At 33.6% G+C, this 27,369-nt stretch overlaps 2 protein-coding genes across 2 annotated transcripts in view; both read left to right on the forward strand.

Moving 5' to 3' along the window:
- The window catches only part of LOC109059230 (synaptic vesicle glycoprotein 2C-like), a 40,489-nt gene extending 22,606 nt beyond the window's left edge, over positions 1-17,883 (forward strand). Inside the window, 8 exon segments of the mRNA XM_042711358.1 lie at positions 4,541-4,674; positions 5,327-5,416; positions 5,579-5,657; positions 13,049-13,170; positions 13,172-13,301; positions 13,397-13,506; positions 13,509-13,558; positions 15,200-17,883. Coding sequence (XP_042567292.1) covers positions 4,541-4,674; positions 5,327-5,416; positions 5,579-5,657; positions 13,049-13,170; positions 13,172-13,301; positions 13,397-13,506; positions 13,509-13,558; positions 15,200-15,383 — 899 coding nt within the window. The 3' untranslated portion in view covers positions 15,384-17,883.
- A 5,704-nt stretch (positions 17,884-23,587) lies between these two features.
- Positions 23,588-27,369, forward strand: part of LOC109082032 (semaphorin-4D-like) — a 47,522-nt gene continuing 43,740 nt past the window's right edge. The window contains 1 exon segment of the mRNA XM_042778536.1: positions 23,588-23,741. The gene's annotated coding sequence lies outside the window, so the exon portion shown is untranslated.

The raw sequence follows: 27,369 nt of genomic DNA on the forward strand, positions 1-27,369 counted from the left end.
AATTTCAGACACAACTTCAACTTCCAACTTTTGTTCTCAAGTAGAAATGAACGCTTGTCAGGTACGCTCTTTGAATTGTAATCACAAAGTGGCTTTTGACAGATACTGTGAGGCTGAGATGGCTAACTAAAATCTAGTGTGTGGATTTACTCGGGCAAGCATGACCTCCCTAATGGTTCAACAACATTGCCTTATCAATGATGTTTAAAATATATTTTATAATTTTACACAACATAAACCTCATACAAACATGAATTTGGTTCAAATTAAGTAAAATGTTAGTTTTTTGTTAGCTGGTTAAGATCATAATTGTTCTTAAACCAGCTTAACTTGTGTAACCACACACTTTAAAAGAAAATGGTTAGGTATTTCAACCCAACTTTGGGTCAAATATGGTATAACCCAGCTTTTGGGTTAATTTTTTAAATTAAATTTTTATCCCAAAATTTGGTTTAGTTCATATTTGACCCAAAGTTGGGTTGAAACAGCCCAGTGTTTTTTAGAGTGTATATTTATTTATGCATTTCTTTTTCTGTGACTTGAAAAATATTTACTCCAAATGTTTTTTTTATTTTATTTTATTTTATTTTATTTTATTTTATTTTATTTTATTTTATTTTATTTTATTTTATTAAAAAAAACCCTCCATATTAATGATCAGATTATGTTTGATTAGAATTATAGCTTGTATTTCATAATTTATATTTTCACATTTTCATCTTTTCCTGGTTAAAAAAATAATAATCTCAGACCAGTTTAGATCACCTTAATTTGAAAGGTTTGGTTTTTAGACAAACAATGCTAGTCTTTTACTAGCTGGTTAAGAGAAGATGCTTAACCATTGCCACCATCCTGGTCACCAGCTCAAAGCAACATTATAAGTCAGTGATGTTCAGTTGTTAAGTACTAGTTTAGCTGATATATACTAGTTTGTGATGAAAGCCGGAGCTGTGATAGTGCGTGATAGTATGTGTGTGTGTGTGTGTGTGTGTGTGTGTGTGTGTGTGTGTGTGTGTGTGTGTGTGTGATGTTCATCTTGTGCTGGTGTGTGTCTGTAGACTCACTGGTCTATGAACACACTCCATTACACACATAATCTATATAATGAGATTCTCTATGATAAACACAAACCCACGGGGTTATTCCTCACACACACACACACACACACACACACACACAACAGTTTGAACACACACACACACACACACACACACACACCCAGTGCGCTGCAGTCCTGTAATGAGTGTAAAGAATATTAGGAGAAACGTCTGAGATGAACATGACACATTTAAAGGAGACTTAGCTGAGTATGCTGTTATTTTTCCTGAGCCTTTGAGATGTAAGTGTGCTTTAGGGCTGTGCAAAAAATCGAATGTGATGTCATGCGCATCTCATCAGTAAAGACGCTCCTGTAATTAGTAGTATATCTCCATCACGTGCGTTAAGATCAGGGGGTTGCCAGGTTTTCACAACAAATCCCGCCCAGTTGCTTCTCAAAACCAGTCAAAACTTAGTCCAATCCACGCTTTTCCAGGGAGGTTCCCGATAAAAATTGCATCCCGAGAGTTAAAATGTACGTTTTTTAGCAGGGTTGCCCTGGTAAGAATCTCGCATTTTAGGGGGCTAAATATCACGTTATTGGTATTGGGGTCGCTTCAACCCGCGGACATGAAAAACAACCGCAGACTTGGCAACATTGGTTCAGGTGGAGCAGCATTTACTTCACAGAGCCGTAGTCCACCGACAAGCTCCACAAAATCACTTTCAGAATCGACAAAGAATCGCCTGCGATTTTACAATCGATTTTGTGTAGATTGTCAGTGAATTACGGCTCTGTGGTGTAAAATACTTCCAACCAGTGTTGCCAAGTCTGTAGGTTGTTCATGTTTGAAACGATGGTACCAACTAGCGTGATATTTAGCACTTTAAGTAATGAATATTACCAGGGGAACCCTGACAAAAGAGGTATTTTTATAAGCCGGGCGAAGATGCCGATTGGACTGGTTTTGAGAAGCAAGTGGGCGGGTTTTTGTTTGAGAAGCAGCGGCCTAATCTGAACTCTCATTGCGTGCTGGAGAATATACTACTAAGCACAGAGGCCTTTACTGAAGAGGATGCGCGGCCACATCGACTCAATATTTCAGGACTGGTATAATATTGAAAGCATCTGGGCCACTTTGACTCAATGTTTCCAGAGTGTTCTCATAGGGACACAGTATTTGTGATCTTGTATATTGTTAAATATAGATAGAATAAGCGAGCAGCTTTAAGTGTGTAATGATTAAATCTAATCTAATATTAAATCTAACCTCTTCCCCGACGTCCCCTTACACCCAACAGCCTCATACACATCAACGAGATATAGAATGAAATAAACACCCAAAAGACATAATCAGCCAAAAAGACAAAGACACCACATCTCTCTCTCTCTCTCTCTCTCTGTGTGTGTGTGTGTGTGTGTGTGAGTGTGAGATATTACCGCACATACGGTATAGTGCGTTCTTGCATAATCAGCTAAACTGCAAAGACATTACATTTTTGTAATTATACACACATATACTATATATATAAAATGTAACTAAAAAATATATATATATATATATATATATATATATATATATATATATATATATATATATATATACATACACACACACACTAAAATGAAATGTTTATAGTATTTATTTTTTTCAGTTTATTGTTTATATTGATTACCTTAGTACATATATATATATATATATATATATATATTTATATATTTGTATATATTTATTTGTGTGTATAGATGGATGGATGGATAGATAGAATATTTATTTCTTTATTCTCACATATTTATTTCCGTGTTTTATATGTGTGTATGTATAATTATTACAATATATAATTATTTTATTATTTAAATATTATTGTTAGAATATTTAACATTACCTCCTGGTGTAATATATTTATTAATTTATGTATTTTTTATTATGTGAAGCTTGAAAAATATTTACTTTGCTCTTTTCTTTCCTTTTCATCAAGTATCTAATTTGCTCTTCAGCATACTCAAACTTTGAACAAAATTTATAAATGCAAACTTTTGACACATGAGAATCAGAATCAAACTTAAGACACTTAATAAGGTGCACAAATCATACAGTAAGAGATACTTTTATGTTGTTAACCTCCTTCCAAACTCTGGAGCTCATCAGCCTCATCTTCCATCACTAAACTTATAAAAAAATCAACAACCTTCTGAAAAAATATGAGAGTGAGTAAATGATGACAGAATCTTCCTTTAAAGCATTTCTTCTGGTCTAAGGCCTCTCTGTCCTTTAAGCCACATTCATTTTACTTTGGCCCATTCATTTTTTACTCTCGATCCCATGGCTGTCCTGTAAGCATCGCGCTCGGCTCCATCGCTCTCTGTTTCTCTGTTTCTGAATCAAACACACACACACACACACACACACACACCATATGGTGCCGCTCCGCCTCTAGACATTCTGCGCAGCAGTCAGAGAGCAGCAGCCATGTGGAAAATGATACCAACTTTAATGATTATTTTTCAGTTTTTTTCAGCAGTATTACTCCTGCAGGCATTCTTAATCAACTCCTCTTCACACACACACACACACACACACACACACACACACACCCAAAACAAACTTATTCACTGTGAAATTCAGTTGAAGAGGCTCCTCAAAGGCTTTTGTGGAAACCGCATTTCCTTGTTTCACTAACAAAACAATAATATTAAAACCATAAAAAAAAAATTTCATTGCTTGAAATGAAATAAAATAAACATTAACTAAAATTAAATTAAATTAAAAAAATCTTAAACTTTTTATTTTATTTCAGCTAGTCACCAAGGAAGCATTTCTTATTTTTATTTAGTCTAAGTAGAAGTACTAAAATATCTAAGACAAAATAAACTAAAACTTATTTAAAATATATATATATTATCCTTTTATCTCCATATATATACATATATATACGTGTTTTGCTGAAGTGTTATCTGACATCATCAAGATGGATTTGTTCTGACACAGTTTAACTCATACAGTTCTTGTCATATTTTATTAACATTATAGTGAATAAACTGTGATAATGTGTGAAATGTTGAAGATTTGACTGTATCATTGTTTGGGGTATGTTACCATGGTACTACCATGTTTTTGTTGTTGTTGTTGTTGTTTTTTAAGTTACCATGGTAATACTTTTTTTTTATGGTATCACTGTTTTATTCTTTGAAATATCTCAGAGTCTCATATAAATAGTGCATAATTATGGCAATCATTCAGGCTATATATCAAAGTACCATTATATTATATTATATGATACCATCATTGTATCCTGGTGATGCCACACTACTTTTGTTATAGGTGTTTTGTGCTTTTAAGTTGTACATAAATAATCTCACATTACTCTCAGCAAAGAAACAAAAAAATGCTTAAATTTAAAAATAATTCAATAAAATTTTAAAAACACTTTGTCCAATAGAGAGTGTGTGTGTGAAAAAGATTGTGTGTGTGTGTGTGTGTGTGTGTGTGTGTGTGTGTAGGCTGGAGCTTCAGCATGGGTTCAGCGTATCAGTTCCACAGCTGGCGTGTGTTTGTGGTGGTCTGTGCGTTGCCCTGTGTCTCTGCGGTCGTGGCGCTCACATTCATGCCAGAGAGTCCACGCTTCTACCTCGAGGTAACGAGTGTGTTTGTGTGTGTGCCAAACTGTGTTATTATACCACTCCTACTACTATTATTATTATTATTATTATTATTATTATTATTATTATTATTATTAATAATAATAATAATATATTCTATGGTTGTTATAACTATTCTTTTATATTTTATATATTTTTTTGTATATTATTTTTATATTTTTCTTAAATTTTATATGGATTTTTATATTCATTTTAGTTAACGTTTTGGTAATTTTGTATTTTAGTTTTAACAAAAATAGACGTTGTTGTGTAATATTGTGAAATATTATTACAATAAAAAAAACTGGTGTCTATTTAAATGTTTTATTTTTATTTGTATATTATTTTTATATTTTTCTTCAATTTTATATTGATTTTTATATCAATTTTAGTTAACATTTTGGTAATTTAGTATTTAAATTTTAACAAAAAAAAAACATTTTTGTTGTGTAATATTGTGAAATATTATTACAATTTAAAATAAATGTTGTCTATTTAAGTGTTTTGTAACTTATTCCTGTGATAGCACATTGTTCATGTTCTAAACACTAACATCATGATTTACTTGAAAGCTGCTTTGAAACGGTGTATTGTGAAAAGTGCTGTATAAAGAAACGTGACTTTATGTGTGTACTCTCTCATCTGCAGATGGGAAAGCATGACGAAGCGTGGATGGTTCTCAAACAGATTCATGACACCAACATGCGTGCGCGCGGAGAGCCTGAGAAAGTCTTTACTGTGAGTCACACACACACACACACACACACACACACACACACACACACACACACACACACACACACACACACACCAGCAGTGGTTAATGCATCAGCCAAAGCTAACCAGCTTGACCTCTTGGCCCCATAAAGATCCCCAAGCACCTGGATGATCCCCCTGCAGGTGAACCGTATAAAGATCCCCAAGCACCTGGATAACTTAGACGGAGATGCATTCTTAATCATCAAAAACCGAACCCAAAGTATTAATCAAAAAAAAGAACGAACTGCTCTCTCCGGAGTAAGTGAACAAACGTGCAGATCTCCTGTAGATCCCACACATCCTTCTCAGATCCTCAGATCTTAGACAATTTATACTACTGTTCCAAGGTTTGGGGTCAGTAAAAAAAATTTTATGTTTATGAAAGAAGTCTCTTCTGCTCACCAAAGCTGCATTTATTTGATCAAAAATACAGTAAAAACAGTAATATTGTGTAATATTATTAAAATTTTAAATAACTGATTTCTATTTGAATATACTGTAAAATATTATTTATTCCTGTGATGCAAAGCTGAATTTTCAACATCATAAATTTTCTTCATTCTAATATGCTGATTTGCTGTTCAAAATTTAATATTTCTTCTTCTTCTACTTCTTTTTCTTCTTCTTCTTTGTCTTCTTCTTCTTATTATTATTATTATTCTTATTATTATTATACAAAGTTCAAAAGAAAAACATTTATTTTAAATATAATTTTTTGTAACAATACAACATAACATTCATCAACACCAACTAAAACTAAAAATTTCAATAACCAAAATAAATTTAATGTGTCGTTGCGGAATAAAAGTAAAATGTTTTTTATTTTTGATTCAAAATTTAAAACAAACTACATTATACATATACAAAATAATATACAAATAAAAAAACATATAAATAAAAATAAACATATATTTATTTAAAATCTAAATAATATATATATATATATTACACATTTTAATATTTTTCAAGTGTTTTTAAAACTTGTACTATTTATTTATTATTTTATTTTATTAACTCCAAGGTGTTGTTTTAAAAACTGTACTTATTTATTTAGTATTTAGAGGAAAATCTCAGTGCTTAACCACAAAAAAAAAAAAAAAACACATCTTAGAGGAAAATCTCAGTGCTGACACTGAGTGCAGAAACAGATGGCAAAAGTTTTATCTGCAGCTGAAACGTCAGGAACTCTTGCATTAATCGACGCCTCTCGTTTAGGGGAAGTAGGTTCACGCTAAAGTCTAGATTAAAAAGGTCTAATGTTCTCGGATTACCTGTTTGCCATTGGCGTTTCTAAGGGCCGACTAGGACTTGATGAAAGAGATCACCTGTTATACACAGGTGTATTATGTACAGTAATGCGATTCAGTTTGTGTGTGGGTGGTGAGTGTGTGGGTTAGGTGTGTGTGTTGTGGTGTGTGTCGGGTGTATGGTGTTAGTAGTGGGCTCGGGGTGTGTGTGTGTGTGCAGATCTGGCTGCACGGTTACTAAGTGCGTGGGGACTTACGCACCGTCAAGACAAACACACTGTTGGAAGCTAGGCACGAGTAGGTTTGAGTTCTCACCATGATCTTAAGGTTAGAGACTGTTGGCACGTCTAAATCCGCGGTATAAATTGGCTGACAAACCACACTGATTCAGCCACCAATTGTGTAGTTGTACACAGAATTATGTCGAACCACGCCGAGCCGTGCCTTCTTAGTGATCACCACACTGTTTGTGCACTTTAAAGGTAGCCAAGTCGTTAATCAATTTTGATTCGTATTCGTCATTGCTAAGAATGGGACTTGTTTGAACTGATCAGGAGACGGTTCCTCGACTTTTCTTCCCTTTCAATGCTCTACTGCTTGCTGAGTCGCTCTGGACCGTAATGACCTAGTACGACAGCTGTTGTCCATGTAAACCCTGTGGTTTTAAAGTCAGCTGTCTTGCAGGGGTTGCCCGAGGGGTGGAAGCTGCATAGAGGGGCGGACCGAGTCACTTGTTAATTACAGATGTGAGTTTATTAGAGGCGTAAGCCGTTGGTACAAGGGAACGGGCTACAGAGACGGACTTGATATCAAAACACTCAGTGTAGTAGTCGATATTAGAGTGAGATGAGTATGTATAACCACATTTTGTGTTCTCAGATTTAATTGGGATTTGATTAAAATGTAATTAAAAACATTTAAATAATAAATGAATAATATTTGATTAATCATTGGTTGTAATTAGCTTTATATTTTCTGATTTTCATTTGCATTTATACTTGTTCGTTTTTATTTGGGAAAAATTGTCTAGATTTGTCGTCGTTTTTTTTTTTAATATCTATTTTTTTTTTATTATTTTTTTTTTCTCATTTTCTAGTGATTTTAGTATATCAAACGTTAAAACTAAAAGGCAAATTAGAAAATGTTTCCTTGGAAACTAGCTGAAGGTAAATAGTTTTTAGAATGGTTTATATTTACATTTTTCAGTTCGCAATTTAGTTTATTTTAAGTAGGCAGTTTTGTTAGATGGGTTTTTGTCAGTTTAATGAACTGAGTTTCTATAGCAACTATGATTGTCAGTTTTAGTTGGTGATCAGTTAGTCCCTCAACCCTTAAAGACTTATTTTATTATTTCAGTTAGTTGCGAAGGCACGAATCCTATGTTTATGTTTCATCGTTGTCAAGTTTGTTTCAGTAACTAATAAGCAACTGAATTTTTACAAAGTGTTTTTAGTTGGCAATAATACAACACTGTACCCTAACCTTTATAACTAATTCTTCAGTGTCAGGGTTCAGGTCAACAACATCACGAAACTGTTGGTAAAGATCACGTCTACACCACCCGCCTCATCATGGCTTATGCGTTGAATCATTTCTTTTTGTTTTTAGTCTTAATAAACACGAGTCTTCACTCTGTCGCAGACCAACTCAAGCTAACAAACATCAAAAAAATACAAAAACATAACAACTCAACATAACAAACTCAAAATACAAACACAAAAAAAAAATACAAAAACATAAAAGAGGACTCACACACTAATCTCTAATTAAAGAGTGAACAGATGCCTCTAGTGAAACAGATGCCAGCTCTATCACTGGGATCTTCATGTCAAGAGCTGAAGCCCACGCTGGGGAGCATGAACACTTGAAATTAATTAACTAAGCGCTGGTGTCACCACCTGTGTCTCACACACACACACACACACACCTCAGCGAGCTTCAGTCCCTGTTAGTCACTCTGATGATGTCACTTCCTGTGCGCAGGTACTACGGTCTGTCTGTCTGGTTCCAGCTGACGTCATAAGCATCACTCAGCTGCAGTCCGGACCCCATGACAAATAGGGTACGCGTCCCGCACGCGTGGATTCACTGGCACAAACGAAGAGAACATCGAGAATTTCACCTTTAATTTCAAGCCCTGAAGGGAGACCGAGGGTTCATATGTTGTTTAAAGTTTCGCTGGGAGTGTTTTCATCAAACGGAGTACAGGTGCGTACACTGGTGTTCTGTGTTGGAACCGGTGTTCCTGAGCATGACGCTCGACATATTCTGCATTTTATAAACTGATTGAATTTCCACTTATATATACTCTAATTCCAGAGGTTGGTTTATTACACCGTTAAACAGTCCGCATAAATTTGGTAGTTAATTGACCGCGAGAACCGTTTAGAGACGCAGCGATTCACTTACAACAAAGAGGAAAGAGGCTAGTTCGGGTTCTGCGGATGCACTTTATGATGTAAACTTGAATTCATTGTTGAAATGTATAATACGAAAAAATGTGAGTGCTATTAGGTATATCTCACAACTGGAAGACACAAAAATTAAACAACCATAAATATCTTTTGATTACAAAAAATGACTTTTTTCTCACAAAGAATTTATATCTCACAACTGGAAGTTATAAACACTTTACAATTCTGACTCTGAATTGAATTCTGCATATATATATCCTTAGTCTATATCTCACAATTCTCACTACAAAACAATCATTTTTTTTTCCCGGAATCCTTAGGTTGTATTTCGCAATTCTCACTTCTGTGTATCTCGCATTCTCACTTCTTTTCTTTTAATCCTGAAATTACCCAACTTAAAATCCTGCAATTCTGCAAAAAATTGCAAAAAATAATTCTTTAATTCTTTTAATTTTAGAGTTTATCTTCAGAATTTCTCACAATACATATCTCAATTCAGACTTCTTACCTCATAAATCTCAACTTACAACCTTTCAATTCCCTCTTAATTCTTATCCTACAAATTCCAAATCTTACTTTTTTTTCTTTGAAGTCTAAATCCCGCAAATCTGACTTTTTTTTTTTATTTTATTTTATTTTTTTTTGTTATAGCCACTGAATAAAAAACTTTTTTCTCACAAAAGTTTATCAATTCAGACTTTTCGTCTCAGAATTGCGAGGTTATATCACAGTTCTGAGAAACAAAGTCAGAATTGTAAGATAAAATCTTTCTTATTTCATGTCAAATTAAGCTTGCATATGTTTGCAAGTTCACTTGGAACGGGATTGGCTGTAGGTGTTGATATGTAAATGTGGGTGGTCATATGTTAATGAGCTCATGGTTGTGATGTCATAATCAGGAAGATTTCCTGAAGATTTTGTTTTAGTAAATGAAGCTGGTGCTTGGACGTTTTGGGTTATGAATTTTAGAAATCAAGCTCTTATTTCAAAAGAGCAAGAAGTATAGAGTTTTCCCTTGATATAAAAGTGAGATTTCATACACCAGTGAACTCTGAGAGGCCTTTCTATGTAGTCATCTTATCTAGCTTACAGCTCAATTTGTGTGAAAAAATTCAAGTCCTGAAACTAAACAGCGTCTTAACAGGATGCCGATGAGCAGAAATAGAGGCGATCTTCAGCTTGCGGTTATCGCTGGTCAATAATGTTTGTTGGTTATGTTGTTGTGTGTGTGGTGTGTGTGTGTGGCTGGTGTGTGTGTGTGTGTGTGTGTGGTGTGTGTGATGTGTGTGGTGTGTTGTGATGTGTGTTGTGTGTTCATTCGTTCGCTGCGGTACTGAATCGCTCCCTCTACATAAATAACATCCGGTCGGTTGAGGTAATGTCTCATCCAGAAACCACCTCAACTAAACTAAAACCCACTTATCCCTTCTTTGTGTTTCGCTCTGATTCTTTCTCTTTCTTTTTGTTTCATCCCTCTCTCCTGGAGATGAAGCTCTTATCGTGTTGTTGTAGCGTCCAGCTCCTGCGATGCTCATTTATGAGCAGATGAGATCAGACGACACACACACACACACATGAATCACGATGACAGATCTTACTAGATTATATAAACAACTGGATGGAGAATCATCTGAGAAGCTGGAGACTTTTGGTCCTCCACTGAATCCAATTTCTAACTAAGAGAAGCACTGGAGATGATTTTTGATTTCCTTATTGGTGCCACATGCCAGATTGATAGTGCCATCACTGCCTAGAGTTGAACTGCATCTTAATTCGGCATGAAATTTAAATCAATTACAAGCATCTACTCCACCTCCCAGAGCCTCTAAATTGTTTAATTACCATCCCTACCACTCCTTTCCTCTATATCAAATTCACATGAATTAAGAATAAGTCTGTGACTTTCATCGACTCCACCTTTCAGAGGCTGTTACTTTCTGAGATGTGATATTAATATTTCAAACTCCACCATCAATAAGACTACACCACCACTATAAGATACATTCAAAAATACAGTTAAAATTTACTTTTAAATATGTAATTTTAATAAAAACAAGATCACAAAAACAAACACAATATTACAATAATATTTCAAATATGTATAAAATACATATTCTATGAATGATATATATATAATATATATGAGCTATAGTATATATATAGATATACGTTTATATATATATATATTATATATGTATATATATATTATGATATATACCTGATTGATTTAAAATGTCCAAATGATTATAATTAACACTCAAAATATGGTGGCAACTAATAAAAAACTAATGCATTACATTTTAGCCTATATAGGATTCAGTGTTAAAAATATAAATAATCATTCACTATATAAACAGATAGTAATCATATAAATAATGCTACATAATATGGTCATAAATAAACAATAAAATATATAAATCATTCGTTCGAATTTAGAATATATTTTAAAATTTAAGTGTTCTAAACTGAATAAAAATTTAATAAAATTTATACACAAAAAAAATATTTTAAATAATATATATATCTAAAAAAATAAATTAATCAAAACTGAAGTTTAAAAATGGTGAGTGTGTTCTAAAATCTGAAACATAAAACTAAAACCTATATATATATATATATATATATTGTATGAATTAGTTAATGTAATGATATAACCTAAATCTTCACTGACTCACAGCGAGAGGTTTGATGTTGAAATATCTCACTGCAGCTCACCAGTGACGAGAAATCACAGACTTTGAAGGATTGAAAATTGTATTCTAATCTGTTATATGACATTTGAAGGCAACAAGACAAGGCAGATGCATTAAGATAGAAAAAACGTTAGTATGGAGATCAAGGGTTCGGTCAATAACATTCATCATATACGGAGAAAACCTGAAACAACCACAATAATAACAAATTTTTACCCAGAATCCATTGAGCACGGGAACATTATGTTGTGTTATGGAGCTCAAGGGTTCGGTCAATAACATTCATCATCTTTACTGAGTAAATGATTTTAGTCATAGACATATATAAACATGCATGCATGTGTAGAAGTCTATGTGATTTCACGAATTGCTGATCTGAGTGTGCTTCAAAATCTCCTGAAGAGAGATCCACTGAAAGTTACTGTGTTACCATATCAAACATTAATTCAAATTTAATATAAAAATTTAAACTTATTAAAAATTAACTCAATCTTATTACAAAAGAACAATTTACTGAATAATAATCAAATATAAAATTAAAGATAAATATTTTAATTAAGAATGAATTATGGAGCTTGTTTACTTTTTTATTTATTTATTTATTTTTTACCCCATGAGGAAACAAGTTTGTAAATCATAGAGAATTTTGAAAGTTAGATAAAAAATATAAAGAATTCAGAAAATATAAAAATTCAGAGAGTGTGTTCCTTTTATGTGTGTGAGTGTTAGTGTGTAAGGGGATAGAAAATACAGTTTGTACAGTAGAAAAATTATGCCTGTGTGTGTGTGTGTGTGTGTGTGTGTGTGTGTGTGTGTGTGTGTGTGTGTGTGTGTGTGTGTGTGTGTGAGCAGACAGCGATCAGGTCATTTCAGGGTCCGGCTGACTCAGGAAAAGCCACCTTACACACTTCCACAATCTCCGCCACTCAGCAGAACGAGCACAAACACAGACCGCAGAGAGAGGGGGAGCAGAGGCCTCATGGGAAATTGAGTTCATGTCTCTAATGAAGCCGTTTCAGAGCTGCTACAGAAATGAAATGAGCTGGAAATGAGTTAAGATTGAAAGTGTGAGAGAGCTGGAGATCTGCTGCACACGCTGAAACTCACTAATAGGTTTTCAGAGGTTAAACTCCCTAAAGACCCTCCTGTGTGAAAGAGACAGAATGTAGTTCAAACTGTGTCCAGAGGGGGGCAGTACAGCATCTGTCTGTCTATTTATAGTTTTATCTATTGTCTGTCTGTCTTAACTGTACATGTCTTACTTTTGTAAGTCTGTCATATATCCCATCTCTCGTTCAGATATCGACGACTCGAAATTCATCGGTTCCTCTGTGATTAACTCCTCGTTTGCGCACAACAAGACCGGCTGTCAGATGACGTTTGATGACGACTACAGCGCCACAGCCAGGCAAGGTGTATTTCATCAACTTCCTCGGCACACTAGCCGTGTTGCCAGGCAACATAGTCTCCGCCCTCCTCATGGATAAAGTGGGCCGTCTGAGCATGTTAGGTCAGTCACTTCACCAGATTCACCAAAAACTTCACCAGATTGACCACATAATTAAACTCGTCAGATGTCATATTTCTGTGTGTTGTTGTGTTCAGGCGGCTCGATGGTGTTGTCTGGGATCAGTTGTTTCTTTCTGTGGTTCGGCACCAGTGAGTCCATGATGATAGCGATGCTCTGCCTTTATAACGGACTCAGTATATCGGACCGTGGAACTCACTGGACGTGGTGACGGCCGAACTGTATCCCACCAACAGGAGGTACATGGACACACAAATACACACAATCACTACTAAACACGGATCACAAGATGCTTGCACTTGACTCAAATCAACTTTACTCAATGCGTTGACATGTGGTGCATCAAACTACAGTGCTGTTATCATTAACTAAAACCTTTAAAAACATTTTTGATTATTAAAAATTAAAAAAAAAAAAAAAAAAATTATAAAGAAATAATTTAGGAAACTAACTGGAAACAAAATGAAAAAAAAAAAACTAAAACACACAGAAAAATAAAAAAATAACCTAAAAGAACTGAAATAAATAATTGGAAAAAAAATGTAATAATAAAAAAAAATACAAATGAAAAAAGCACATAATAAAATCTACTAAAATTAAATTAAAACAGAAATGCAAACTAATGAATGTAATTATTAGCATTTACAAAATAGCTTTAAAAAGGTTAAAAACATTTTTTCACCTTTTTATTTAAATAATTATTCTGTTGTTCCTAGATCTCCCTATGCTGCATTTAATATAATTTCTATAGCAAATATAGATAAACACTGCTGTTTTTGATGTAATTACATATATTATAATCATATAAAAATATAATTGATGTAAAAATGTATTTTTTAATTTTTATTTAATTTAATAGATTGAGGTAAGTTTCCGCTTATTCTGAATTTACGTAGTTCTGGCTATGGGGATTAGTATTATGTTCGTTTATTTTTTACAGTTGGGATCAGTTGTGTTGTGGGAAATATATCGTTTGGATATTTATTTAAGTGTAATAATTTCTATGATTTATACTCGGATTTTGGTGGGGGGGGGGATTTAAATTTATCGTTTTTATATTTATATAAATTATAATAATTTATTATTTATATTTTTGTTCATTTGTATTGTTTATTTTTTTACCGTTTTATCAGTTGTGTTAAATTTATCGTTTTTATATTTATTGGGTGTATGTGGTTTATTTTTTTGACAGTATTTGGATCAGATGTGTGGTTAAAGTGTTAGATAAAAGTTTCGTTCTATACGGGGTTGGTGGATTAAATATATTGTTCATTTGTATTGTTTATTTTTTACAGTTTTATCAGTTGTGTTAAATATATAATTTTTTATATTTATGTACTTTAATAATTTCTGTAAATTATAATTATTTATTATTTATATTGTTCATTTGTATTGTTTATTTTTTACAGTTTTATCAGTTGTGTTAAATATATCATTTTTATATTTATTTAATGTAATAATTTCTATGATTTATAATTATTTATTGTTTATGTGTATTTATTTTTTACAGTTTTATCACTTGTGTTAAGTATATCATTTTTATATATTTATTTACTTTAATAATTTCTATAAATTATGATTATTTATTATTTATATATATTATTTTATTACATACATATCATATCATAAATATAAAATATAAATGTTTATTACTGTATTTGATGCTGTCATCCTAATAACATAAAATCATACAAAACATAATAATAATGCAATGATATCCTAATTTTGTGCAACATAAACACCGCTCTTCTTAAGTGAAATGTCTAGTCTGAGCATTATATAATGTAAAATATTGTGCCCCAAAAAATGTCTCTGAAAAAACTGCTAGCACTGCTAATTCTGCTGATATTGCTAACGCTGGTTGTGCTTGTCTCCTGCAGAGGAACTGGCTTTGGCTTTTGTAACTCCATGTGTAAGCTGGCGGCAGTCTTGGGGAATCTAATATTTGGGTCGTTGGTGGGAATCACGAAATCCATCCCGATCCTGCTGGCGTCGTCTGTGCTGGTCGCCGGAGGCCTGGTGGGTCTGCGGCTCCCCGACACCCGCTCCAACGTCCTCATGTGACCCCACCACACACCTGTGACCTCTGACCCTGAGTCGTCACGGAAACACGCAGGACACGCTCAGGGTGCAGGTGGAGGCGACTACGACGTGTTTCCTTTATTTATTCATTTAAAATGTGTTATTTATTCATTTAGAGATGTACCCAGTTTAGATCAAAACTAGATTCCGATGCCTTTGTTACCATAAATCAAATGTTATGATGTTATGAAATGTAAAAAAGTGTCGAAATCTGTTTTTGACCTAATCTGGGTGGTCAGAATTATTATTTTAAATGATTTATTTAATTAGAAAATATAGCTATTTTTTGTTTTTATCATTTTATCATTATTATTTTTAGCTGAACACACACACAAAAAAAAATCAGGTGATTTTAATGTATTTTTTTATTTTTTAAATTAAAATGTTTTTTTTTTTTTTTTATGATGCTTTTAAACCCAAACGAGAGTAAAAAAGGCCATTTAGAGATGTCCAGATTAGCGATAACAGCTTTTTTTTTGTTAGCATAGGTCCGATTCTCCAGTGACTTCTACCGGAACGTTTCTTAAACAAGACGATAACGATTATCCAGTTTACATTTTCTGCTTTTTATAATGATTTAGCTAGAAGAAGAACACCGACACGCTTCGACTTCATTCGTGAACTTTGTCATCGATGTAGCCGAAACAGACTTCATTTGGTGTTTGTCTCTCTCGGTTTAAGGGTTAAAGACGTCTTGATAACCCAGCTACACGTTCATGTGCAAACTCTTCCTCGCAAAACTGAATGGCCTTTGCTTCCTCTCCGTGCCTCCTTCCTCTAAAGCCCTCCCGTCAGCTTCTCGTAGGTCGTAGCGATCCATCGTACAGCAGAACTGAGCGTGTGTCCGATTTATTTTGGAATGCTCTTCTGCTCCAGTAGGTGGGAATATTGTGTTTCATCACATTCCACTGGAAGTTTGTACATGCAGTTGTGCAATATGACAGGATGTGATACCTTGGAAGCCCGTTTCTGCCACTGAATAAAAAAATTTAAAAAAAGGTCACTGTGACTTTTATCTCACAATTTTTTTGCAAGCTCATATCTCGCGATTCAGGTTTTTTTTCCTCACAGTTTTGACTTTTTTTGCAATTGAGAGTTTATTTCCTGCTATTCTGACTTTATAACTCCTAACTGCATGAAATAAAGTCAGAATTACGAAATATAAATTCACAATTTGGAATTTTTCTCACAATTCTTATTTTATATCTCACAATTCTTACTTTGTAACACACAACTGCGAGGTTTAACACACATTTCTGAAATTTTTCTTGCAATTCTGAATTTTTCTCACAATTGCAAGTTTATATCCCGCAATTCTGACTTTATAACTCGCAATTGTGAATTTATATAACAATGATAAGAAAAAAAGTCAGAATTGCGAGTTTATATCTTGCAATTCCGACTATTTCTCACAATTGCAAGTTTATCTCGCAATTCTGATTTTTTTTCTTTAATTTCTGCAATTGAGAGTTTAAATCCTGCTTTTCTGACTTTATAACTCGTAACTGCAAGAAATAAAGTCAGAATTACGATATAAATTCCCAATTTAGAATTTTTCTCACAATTCTGATTTTATGTCTCACAATTCTGACTTAGTAACATGCAATTGCGAGTTTTTAACACACATTTCAGAAAATTTTCTTGCAATTCGGACTTTTCTCGAAATTGTGAGTTTGTCTCACAATTCTGACTTTATAACTCGCAATTGGGAATTTATATAACAAATTTATTTATTTATTTATTTTTTGTTTTGCATTTCTACAATTGAGAGTTTATTTCCTCCTATATTTTGGTAAAAAAAAAAAAAAAAAAAAAGGATTTGTAAGATAAAAATTGCAATTAACTTTTTTTCAGTAGCGGAAACGGGTTTCCACATGATACGGCGTCATCCTAGAAAATAATAAAAGCCATTCAGCCTGGTCTGATCTTGATGACGTACAGGCCCTGCTGCTGCTGTCTACATGCACTGAAGTACACTAAACACCAGAAACAGACTCCACACAAGTACACTAGTGCGCTGCGTCAACACTGAGATATTGCAGATGGAGTTTGCATTCACGTACTTGGGTATAAATATGTTTCTGGCCTAATTTAATGATATTTTATTGTGTGTATGTCAGGAAAGTAACTTGTTTTGAACTTGGAATCATGGGTGACAACATTTGCTTTACTCGTCTAAATGTCGTAAAGTGTTGCCTGTTGAGTTGAAACATTATTTTTCATTGTCAGATGTGTATGCAAATGTCTCCTCATGTGTATGTGTAGATATCTTGTATTTAATGAACATGATTTTCTGTCTGTAGATGTTTATTTTGGCTGGTTGTGTGATTTTTGGGGTGTTATTTTAGCTAACAAGAAGTTTCAGTGTCATACAAGTTTTTTTTTTTTTACAAGTTTGAACAAATTCAGTTAATGGGGGGAATGAATTTGAAGTACCGAAATGTTGGTTTATTTCAACAGGTTTTTTTTTTTTTTTTAATTTCGGAACAAATTCAAGTGGCCTATCTGAAAAATACAAGAGAAGTGCTATATCTTGTGGTTAAATACACCTGTGCATGTGCATATTGAGACTTTGTGTTGCAGTGATTTGTCTGTTGTGCTTTCACCACGAGTTAATTCCTGATTTGAGTGGATCTTGCAAATTCATTTTGTCAAAGTGTCTTTGTTCCAAAATCATTTTTTAAAAGTTTCTGATCTGGCATGCCAACGACACGTCTGCCGTCAAATTCATTTAGTCAAAGTGTCTGTGTCGTCACTGGCCAAATATCTCAGATATATCTGATTTTATTTTAAAAAGAAAGAAAAAAGTGCCATGTACAGTGTGAACGGAAACTGAGGTGGATTCGGTCTGGATCCAGATGTACCGCTATTAAAGAGTTTCATTATAAGACTCTAAAGAGTGTCTGCTTGTTTTTTTCAGATACCTCTGGGTATCTAAATATCAATTCACTTCACCTGAATTCATCATATAAACTGATATTCTGGGCCACATAAAATAATTTATAACTTAGATTAATCATAACACACAATCTGAATTATATGAATCTAATCAATTACACAAAACCAGCTTTAATTGATAAAAAACCTTGTGGATGTAAAAAATTGTTATTATTGTGACCTCTAATGGTGAATGTGAATACAATAAAATGTCAAATGTCTTGTAATAAAAAAAAAAAAATAATATATATATGTATATATATATTATATATAATATATATATATTATTTATACATTTACATATATTTATAAACAGTATAAATATATGTAATAATGGTAATATATAACACACCTGAAAATAGCTGGAAAAACATGCTCATAATTTGTGAGAATTTTTTTTTTTTAAGTTATATTTTCTATTGAATACTAAAATTATCTAATTGTAATATTAGCCTAATATATAGTGTGTAAATATATTTTATATAATAATAGTACTATATAACACCTAAAAGCCTAGACAAACTTGCTTATAATTTGTGAAAGATGTCTAAAGAACATAAAATATTTTCTAATGAATTTGATGAACACAAATATTAGATGCTTCGACACTAGATGGAGCACGAGCGCCAAACATCTCCCATTGTGTTAGTGTTGATACGTGAACTAGTCTCCTGTACCTTTATTGGACCGGGACTGTGTAATTCAGTAATGACATGCAGGTTTGAATCTGCTGGTGTCTGACTGACTCAAGGACAGTTTAATCCTGCAGGAATGTCCGACTGAAACTAGATCCTCGCCAGCGCCTCTGTCTCTGTCTGTCTCTGTCTCTCTCTCACTGTCTTTGAATTGGTTCCTGCTGAAAACAGCTTGCAACATCTTCAATATGCAGCATAATAATAATATTTATTATTATTATTACAGATTAAACATAAAACTTTTTTATTACATTAAGCTCACAACATCCTCAAGGTGCATAATAATTATTATAATAAATGTACTAAGTTATTATTATTAGAAATATTACATTCAACATAAAAAATATTTTATGTAATAAAATTAATAATATGCATACTAAATAAAAAAAATAAAAAAATTACCAAATAATTAAATTAAACATAAAAACCAAGTACTCATTATAAGAATTATATCAAATTAGTTTTTAAAAAAAAAAAAAAATACTGTTAATATTACTGAACCATTCTGTTACTTATAATGGTCACAGGTGTAAAATACGGATAATTTTTGTCCTGGATTTGTGGCTTAAACCAGGATTTAGAATTGTAGAAGCCGGGTTTAGACCAGGAATCTCCATGATCTGGATTCCAGGCGTGTCTGAAGATAATTCTGCGTCTCAGTGGATCCATTCCACCCTGAGCCACTCAGAAGAGCAGCTGAAATGGAAACAGGTGAGAGAATGTTTAATAGTTTGTATACATAGTAGCTGTTATACATCATACAGTATATGAACTAACCAATCAGCAGGACTGCAACTATCTTCTGTATGATGTTTACAAATGTTGCATGCTGTGTAAAATAGAAAGAACTCTATTCAGAAGTCTTGTGCTTGTATGAACCAAAAAAAATAATATTTACATAATAATTTGCACTGTGATAAGGATTATAGCTTTTACTGCTGGGAAACAACAGGATGTACAAAAGGTCACATTTGAATTGCATCACGTACAGAGTTCTGTGAAAAAGCAAGATCAAATTAACAATAAACAAAATTAATCTGTGAGCTAAAACTGCGCCCTAGTAAGCACATAGCTATTCCCTGGCAACCATCCGGAATTCTCTGGCAACCATATAGCAACTCCATGGCAACTATTCTGAATGACCAAGCAACTGCATAGCAACTCCCTGGCAACCATTCAGAACACCCTAGCAACCATATAGCAACACCATGGCAACCACCTAGAAAACTGAATAAACACACAACAACTCCCTGGCAACTATTCAGAACATCCATGGAACCACATAGCAGCTCCCTGGCAACCACATAGAACACCCTAACAACCATATTGCAACTCTGTGCCCTAATAACCACATAGCAACTCACTGGCAACCACCTAGAATACACAAGCAACCACATAGCAACGCCTTGGCAACCATCCAGAACACCCTAGTATCATAGCAGTACTGCACGCACAAGCACTGCTCATTTATTCTTCATAACATGTCAGAATCTAGTTGATCTGATTCTTGTAGTTCATACTGTATCTATATAGTGAAGTGACGTGTGGCCAAGTATGGTGACTCATACTCAGAATTTGTGCTCTGCATTTAACCCATCCAAGTGCACACACACGCACACGCACCAGAGCAGTGGGGAGCCATATCCTTCAGGTTACAAGTCTGACTCTCTAACCATTAGACCATGACTGCCCCAATTTTAAAGAGAGTGATTTGAGGAATGACACTCCTTACATAGATGCAGTATTTACAAACACACAGATCAGATTACTAACACATAGGTCAGATCTGATCATAAAATACCTCACATTCTGTGACCTCACAGGTGTATGTGACACTCTGAATCCGGCACATGCATGTTCACGATGTGACCGATCAGCATTACACACAGCACTCAGAGCGTGAAGTACAGATCTCACGAACATGTTATCTGTGTTACACCAGCACACACTAAACTACAGCTGATCTATCAACTCTGTGTGTTAGTAAATACTGCATCTGTGTAAGGAGTGTCATTACCTCAAATTACTCTCTTTAAAATTCTTGTAGCTCGGCCGATCAGGGTGTAACAGATAATGTTTGAAGTTTAAAGGTTCACTCTATGAAAACAAGAAGGAAAACAGATGGAAACAGTTTGCATGGATCATCAAAGCTAAATATCCAGTATCCAGAGGAAGGTTTGATGGATAACAGCACAGGTCACACAGGTTATGAGAATTAGCTTTCAAAAACATTCCATAAAAACTCCATGAAATACTGTATGACTAAGAAAAAACAAAAAAAACATGTAAAAAAAAAAAAAAAAAGAAAAAAAAAAATTTGATATATATACAATATAGGTATACAATAAGGTTAAAAAAATTAGCTTATGAAAAAACAGGCCAAAAAAAAAAAATATAATATATATATTATATATATACTGACCAACAAAAAAAATATATAAAATATATATTAAAAAAAAAATACAATATATATATATATATATATATATATATATATATATATATATATGTAATAAAACAAAAAAAATATATAAAATATATACAAAAAAAAAAAAAACAAGTATACAAAAAAAAAAAATATATATATATATATATATATATATATATATATATATACTGTAATAAAATAAATATATATAATATATTATAAAAAACATGTATACAAAATATATATATATATATATAATGTAATAAAACAAAAAAAAATATAAAATATATATAAAAAACATGTATACAAAAAAAATTATATATATATACATATATATATACTGTAATAAAACAAAAAAATATATAAAATATATAAAAACATGTATACAAAAAAAAATTATATATATATATATATATATATATATAATGTAATAAAACAAAAAAATATATATAAATGAATAGTAATGGTAATGTGGAGGAAAAAGACAACGCTTGCTCTGTCCTCCATACTCATGTTTTGGATTCACTCCTCCACGGGCAGAAAATGTCACATAACCTTTGACCTTTTGACAAGGGGCCTTTCATTTCTTTCTTCAAGCTTGCTTGTAAAGAGACAAATGTTTCTTTTTCCTCTTTTTATATCTTATAAACTTCCACTGTAATGCAAAGGCCCATAAGCTGAGACAGAGAGGTCAAAAACGAACACTTCTCTGTCCTCAGAGCTGCGGGATTAAAGCAAATCTAGGTTACAGTGTAACACGGTTCCTCACATACTGAGGTTATGTAACACTTTAACCACAGGTTAGCTTTTAAAATGCAGGTTACATGAACACAATGACCCTACAGGTGCAATAACTTTACATATTCTACTATATATTCTCCATAAATCCATATATCTGTATTTAACCCTGAATTATGTTTTTCAAACACAACCAAGACTCGGTTCTTCAAGTACATCTGTCATCATTCATGACTTACATAAACAGCTTCTGACAAGAAGGCAGCAGTTGATACACATTTGAGTTTAAAATGAGTCGTTTCATAATTCAGTTTGACATGTGTTTATAAAACATCCCACTTTTGATAAGACGATATTTTCAGTGAAGGGTGTTTTTGCCTGGCTCGGTCTATATCTTGAAGCAATATGTAATTATGTGGTAGTTTCAGTAACTTCTCAGTCAGTGCGGGAAAAAAAGAAAGAAAAAAAAAGAAACATTTCAAACAGATAAATAATTTTATTACAAGGTTGACTAAAATACTTTATTTTGATCAAATATATATTATTTTAATATTTGTAATAATATTTTTGTTGCTTACAGACGGTCTGTGTATTAATGGATTTTTCAGAGCCACTTACCGCAGTTTTCACAGTTACACCTGTAGGTGGCAACAAGTGACTGTATTATGAGTATTTATTGAATCATTCAGTCAACCGATTTGTTCAAAAAAAGCTGATTCATTTAGGAACGAGTCATTGAATCGTTCACTCAACAGATTTGTTTAAATTTGTTAAGATTTGTTTAAAGACTATTCATGAGTTTTTATTATTACTATTATTCTTATTATTATTATTGCTGTAGAAAGCTGGAACATACACATAATAACAAAGCAGATTATAAACATAAATATATATTTAATACAAAATGAAAAAACTTTCATGAGGTTTTATGATTCTAGTAACTAACCAAGCTGTTTAAGTTCTAATGTGATATTTTATTTAACACACACACACACACACACACACACACACACACACACACACACACACACACACACACACACACACACACACACACACACACACCAATTTTCTTAAACAACATAAATAAATAAATATTAAATCATATTTATTTTTATTACCATTTTTAATGGTAATATTTATTATTACTATTTTGTTCTAACATATGATGTTACATAGTATCCTTTAGTTACTTTCATAAAAATAATGTTTCCTAAGAAAAACATAAAATCCTAAAATAAGAATTAACTAAAACATTTAAATCATGTTTTAAAATCAACTATGTATCAAATAAAAATATCATATATTAAAATCCAAAAAATAAAACGTATATCGTGTTGTTTGTAAGCATCTCATTTGCATCTCTTCTGCTGGCTCTCTCGCTCTCTCTCTCTCTCTCTCTCTCTCACACACACACACACACACACGCACACACTGACTGCTGAGAGGGAGAAACAGGTCGCGGCATCAGCTCTCACAAACTCTTTAAACTTTAAACGCTTGACCCGCGCGCGGAGGAGCGGAACCCTTGACGCCGCCCGGGTGAGTGTCTGCGCGGGATTCATTCGCTGGGTTTTCAGGGGTTGATGATTGTTTTTCTCCGGTTTCTATGGACTCTGTTCTCGAGAGCTTTGAGGACTTTGAGCTGCACTTGTTCCTCAGCGGCTGGATCGTTTACAGCAGGTTTATTCCTCCCCTACACGACAATACGCGTCAGTTTTACCCTCCGCAGCTGCTCGAACGCGTTTAGTTGCTGCTTTATTCAGTGTTACTTTATATTTGGTTCTGAAACAATGAAACAAAAGATAAATATTCGCTTGTTTTAAAGTACAATCGCTCATTGGCTGACAGCGACTGTGCTGTCTTCTCTCGTTCACTTGAACTGTTTGCTTAAGTTCATTCAGACACGGTTAACCTGTATCTGTCGTACTGTTTGATTAGTTGTGTTTTTTTAATGTTAGTCTGGCATTTTAGGGTCATGTGGAGGTCTGCAGTCAAACTCGCATAAATTATCCCAGACTTTTCATCTGAACAACAAAAGAGTCTTCTAGTTCAAAATGAGAGCACATTTTTGAACAAGCTGTTTTCTTTTTGTGCGTTTTCCTCGATTGTTAGTTGAGAACTAGTCAGGTTGTGCAGTCTTGGGCACATCTGTGTAAGCAATGCTAATGGGTTTGGTGACAACATAGATATGAACTTAGGAACATAAAAATTTGGTTAGTGTTTATGTTGTTTTGTAGGGGTCACGTAACGTGCATTAAGTAATATACAAGTAGTAAAATCTTGCATACCCCAGACTCAATGAATTATATGGTTTCATAATTGTATGTACAATAGACTAAAAATCTTGTTTAAAGTAGAAGTATTGTGTATGACATTGTATATTGTATTTCTGCATTTAGCTGACATTTGAAGCACTAAATGCAGAATTTTTGTCTGTCTGTCCCTTGTTTAAACTGCATGAATCTTCCTCTGTTTTTTAAAACATGTTCGTAGAAACACAGAGAGTGACTCTTTCGTATCTCAGAGCAGGTGCCTGAAGGCTGTCTGAAATAGAAGCAGGTAAAAGTGGCTGTAAGTGGAAGAATATAGCCTGTCAGCAGGGGGTTATCATTAAACGCCTGTGTGTCCATGACCTCTTGACCCTGATGCCTAAAACCTGACCTCTGAAATGATAGAGTTTATTCTTTATTACCGGGACTGCTTGGTATTCCGCTGTAAATTGTGAAAACTGGAGTGCTTTTGTGAATCTGTTTGAAATAAACATGATAATGTTATTCAAAATAAATAAATAAATCACAATTGTTAAAACGAATTCTTAAGTTTAGCATAATCGCGTTTAAAAAGTTAAGAAAGTTGACGTAACTCAATACAAGTGCATTTCTGGTTTTAATCAGCACTAGTTATTGCTGGGCTTAATTTATGTCGTCAGACATTTACATTATTGGTAAATTCCTTCATATTATTATTATTATTATTATCATTACTATTTGGGTTGCAAAAAATTTCAGGTAAATTTCTGAAAACTTTACATGATTTTTGGGGGGAAATTTTGGAAAATTTCCTAGAAGTTTTTGGAAGTTTACCATGCCTTTGCAACCCTGATTATTATTATATACGGAAATATTTATTTGTAAACTAAGTATTTTTATGAGAAAGGCTTAGGGTAAGTTGAATAAAACTTTTTAAAAATCACTAGCAGAAGTCACAGTCATTATTTATTGGTATGTTAATCAAAGGAAGGAGAAAAAAAATTATTTGATCCGACTGGCATTTCTGAGTCTTTGACAATAATTTGATGCCACTTGCTGAGTTTAATGTGTATGTAATGAGGTCATGTGACAACAGTGTAGCATACTACTATTTGAAATGCCTGTATGCTGTTTCACATATTATTTTTTTTAAATAGTATGCAGTGTGCAGTGCAGTAATCTAGTATTTTATTCTGAGCATAACCTTGATCTCAATATGTGCTGTAATATTTGAGCAGATGCCAACACCCCCTCCATCTCCCCCCTGATGGGTTCATTGGTGTTAAATTAGTCCCTCGGGACATTTTTAATGAGGAAATGATGTCCTGAATGGGTCATATAGTGTATGTTCTTCTAAACATGGTTAATGTCAATGGCACAGACAATGGCCTGCCTTTATGGTCCAGTGTGACAGAATCATGTAACCCAGATGAGCTGGCGCTGGCTCAGACGGGCATCCAATATCCCTGTGAACAGACACCAGCGGCCCGTCGATAAACACAACCGGCCTTTCAGAACAAAACCACAGAGATTCAGGCCTATTCAAGTGTTGTTTTAAAGGAATAGTTCCCCTGTAAATGCACATGCTGTTTTCAGTGTTGAATTTTTATTTTTGGGTGAACGGACCTTTAATGTTAATCTGAATTTGAACTTATTGGGGTTTTCAGACAGTTTCATAAGGCAAGACACCACAAACATTGCTAGATATCACCACAGTTCCCTACTTGATTGATTACGATAAGAATTGCAAACTTTTTTTTCAAACAAGTTTTCTAAAATGTTATGTCTAAATATGCATATGCATTAGTTAAATATACAACAATATGCATATATTTCTAAAACAGAAATCTGAACATTGGATAAAGCCTGGTTTGTTTTGTATTATTTCATTTTGTCATATTAGAGTTAAAGGTTTTTGCGAGGATTTGGATTTCTCTTTTTATCACTCCATAAATCAGAAAATAGTGTCAACAGCTGTGAAAAAAGACATTTTATATGTTTTAGGAATAAAGTGTTGTTATCACTCAGGTGTACAAAACGCTTTCAGTGAAAACATTCAAAAATAGATACTGTAGGAATTAAACCGTAAAGTTTGCTGCATGCAAGTGCAGTTGAAATGGAGAAAAAAAACTGATAAAGTGTATGATATGTATTGAAATTGAAATCTACAAATGCAAGTAGATAAAGTGTATTTTGAATGCTCTTTCCACTAGTCTGAAACAGCACTTAATGAAACCCCAAATCTCAAAACTGCCTAATGAATGAAAAAGCCATGTTTTCGCATGCAGCTTCCTGCTTTAAAGATCAATGCAGCGATTGACCATCTTTAGACCTGAATTGAAGAGATAGCAGGGGTCTCTCATTAGTTTCGACCGCTTTCTGCATGCTAGTGAAATGCAATCTGACCAGACTTTACATCGATGCCCTATCCGCTGTCCGACCCTGATTTAAGGCTCCGTCCACATTGTGAATGCTGAAAAAGACCCGTCCACTGCGTCTAATGTTCCTTCACTTCACAAAAGTGCCACTCTTGAGATTTGTGAGCCGAACACAGTCGTCCTTTGTGTCCCTCTGCCAACATCACTCCATCTCTCAGAGGAGTGCGGAGAGAAGGATATGGACAGATAGGAGACGCCCTTATTCTGTTACCTTTCTGGAGAATAATTACCCCTCTAATCTGACCAAGCGCTCGTTTCTGTTGCCCCCAACACCTGCACAGGTCTCAGATCAGTCATAGGGTTTCTTCAGATGGCTGCTGTTTCTGGTTCTTTTCTTGAAAAATCACAGCAAGTAAGCAGTGCTTGGAAATCGATAACAGGGCTGAATAATAATGATGCCCTGAGGCCAGTGAGAGCGTAACGGTTCAGTTGACAGGCCAGCGCTGTGTGTCACCGCATCTTACCTTGTTGGTCATGCAC

The sequence above is a fragment of the Cyprinus carpio genome, chromosome A21, assembly GCF_018340385.1.
Source record: "Cyprinus carpio isolate SPL01 chromosome A21, ASM1834038v1, whole genome shotgun sequence".
NCBI classification, from domain to species: Eukaryota; Metazoa; Chordata; class Actinopteri; order Cypriniformes; family Cyprinidae; genus Cyprinus; species Cyprinus carpio.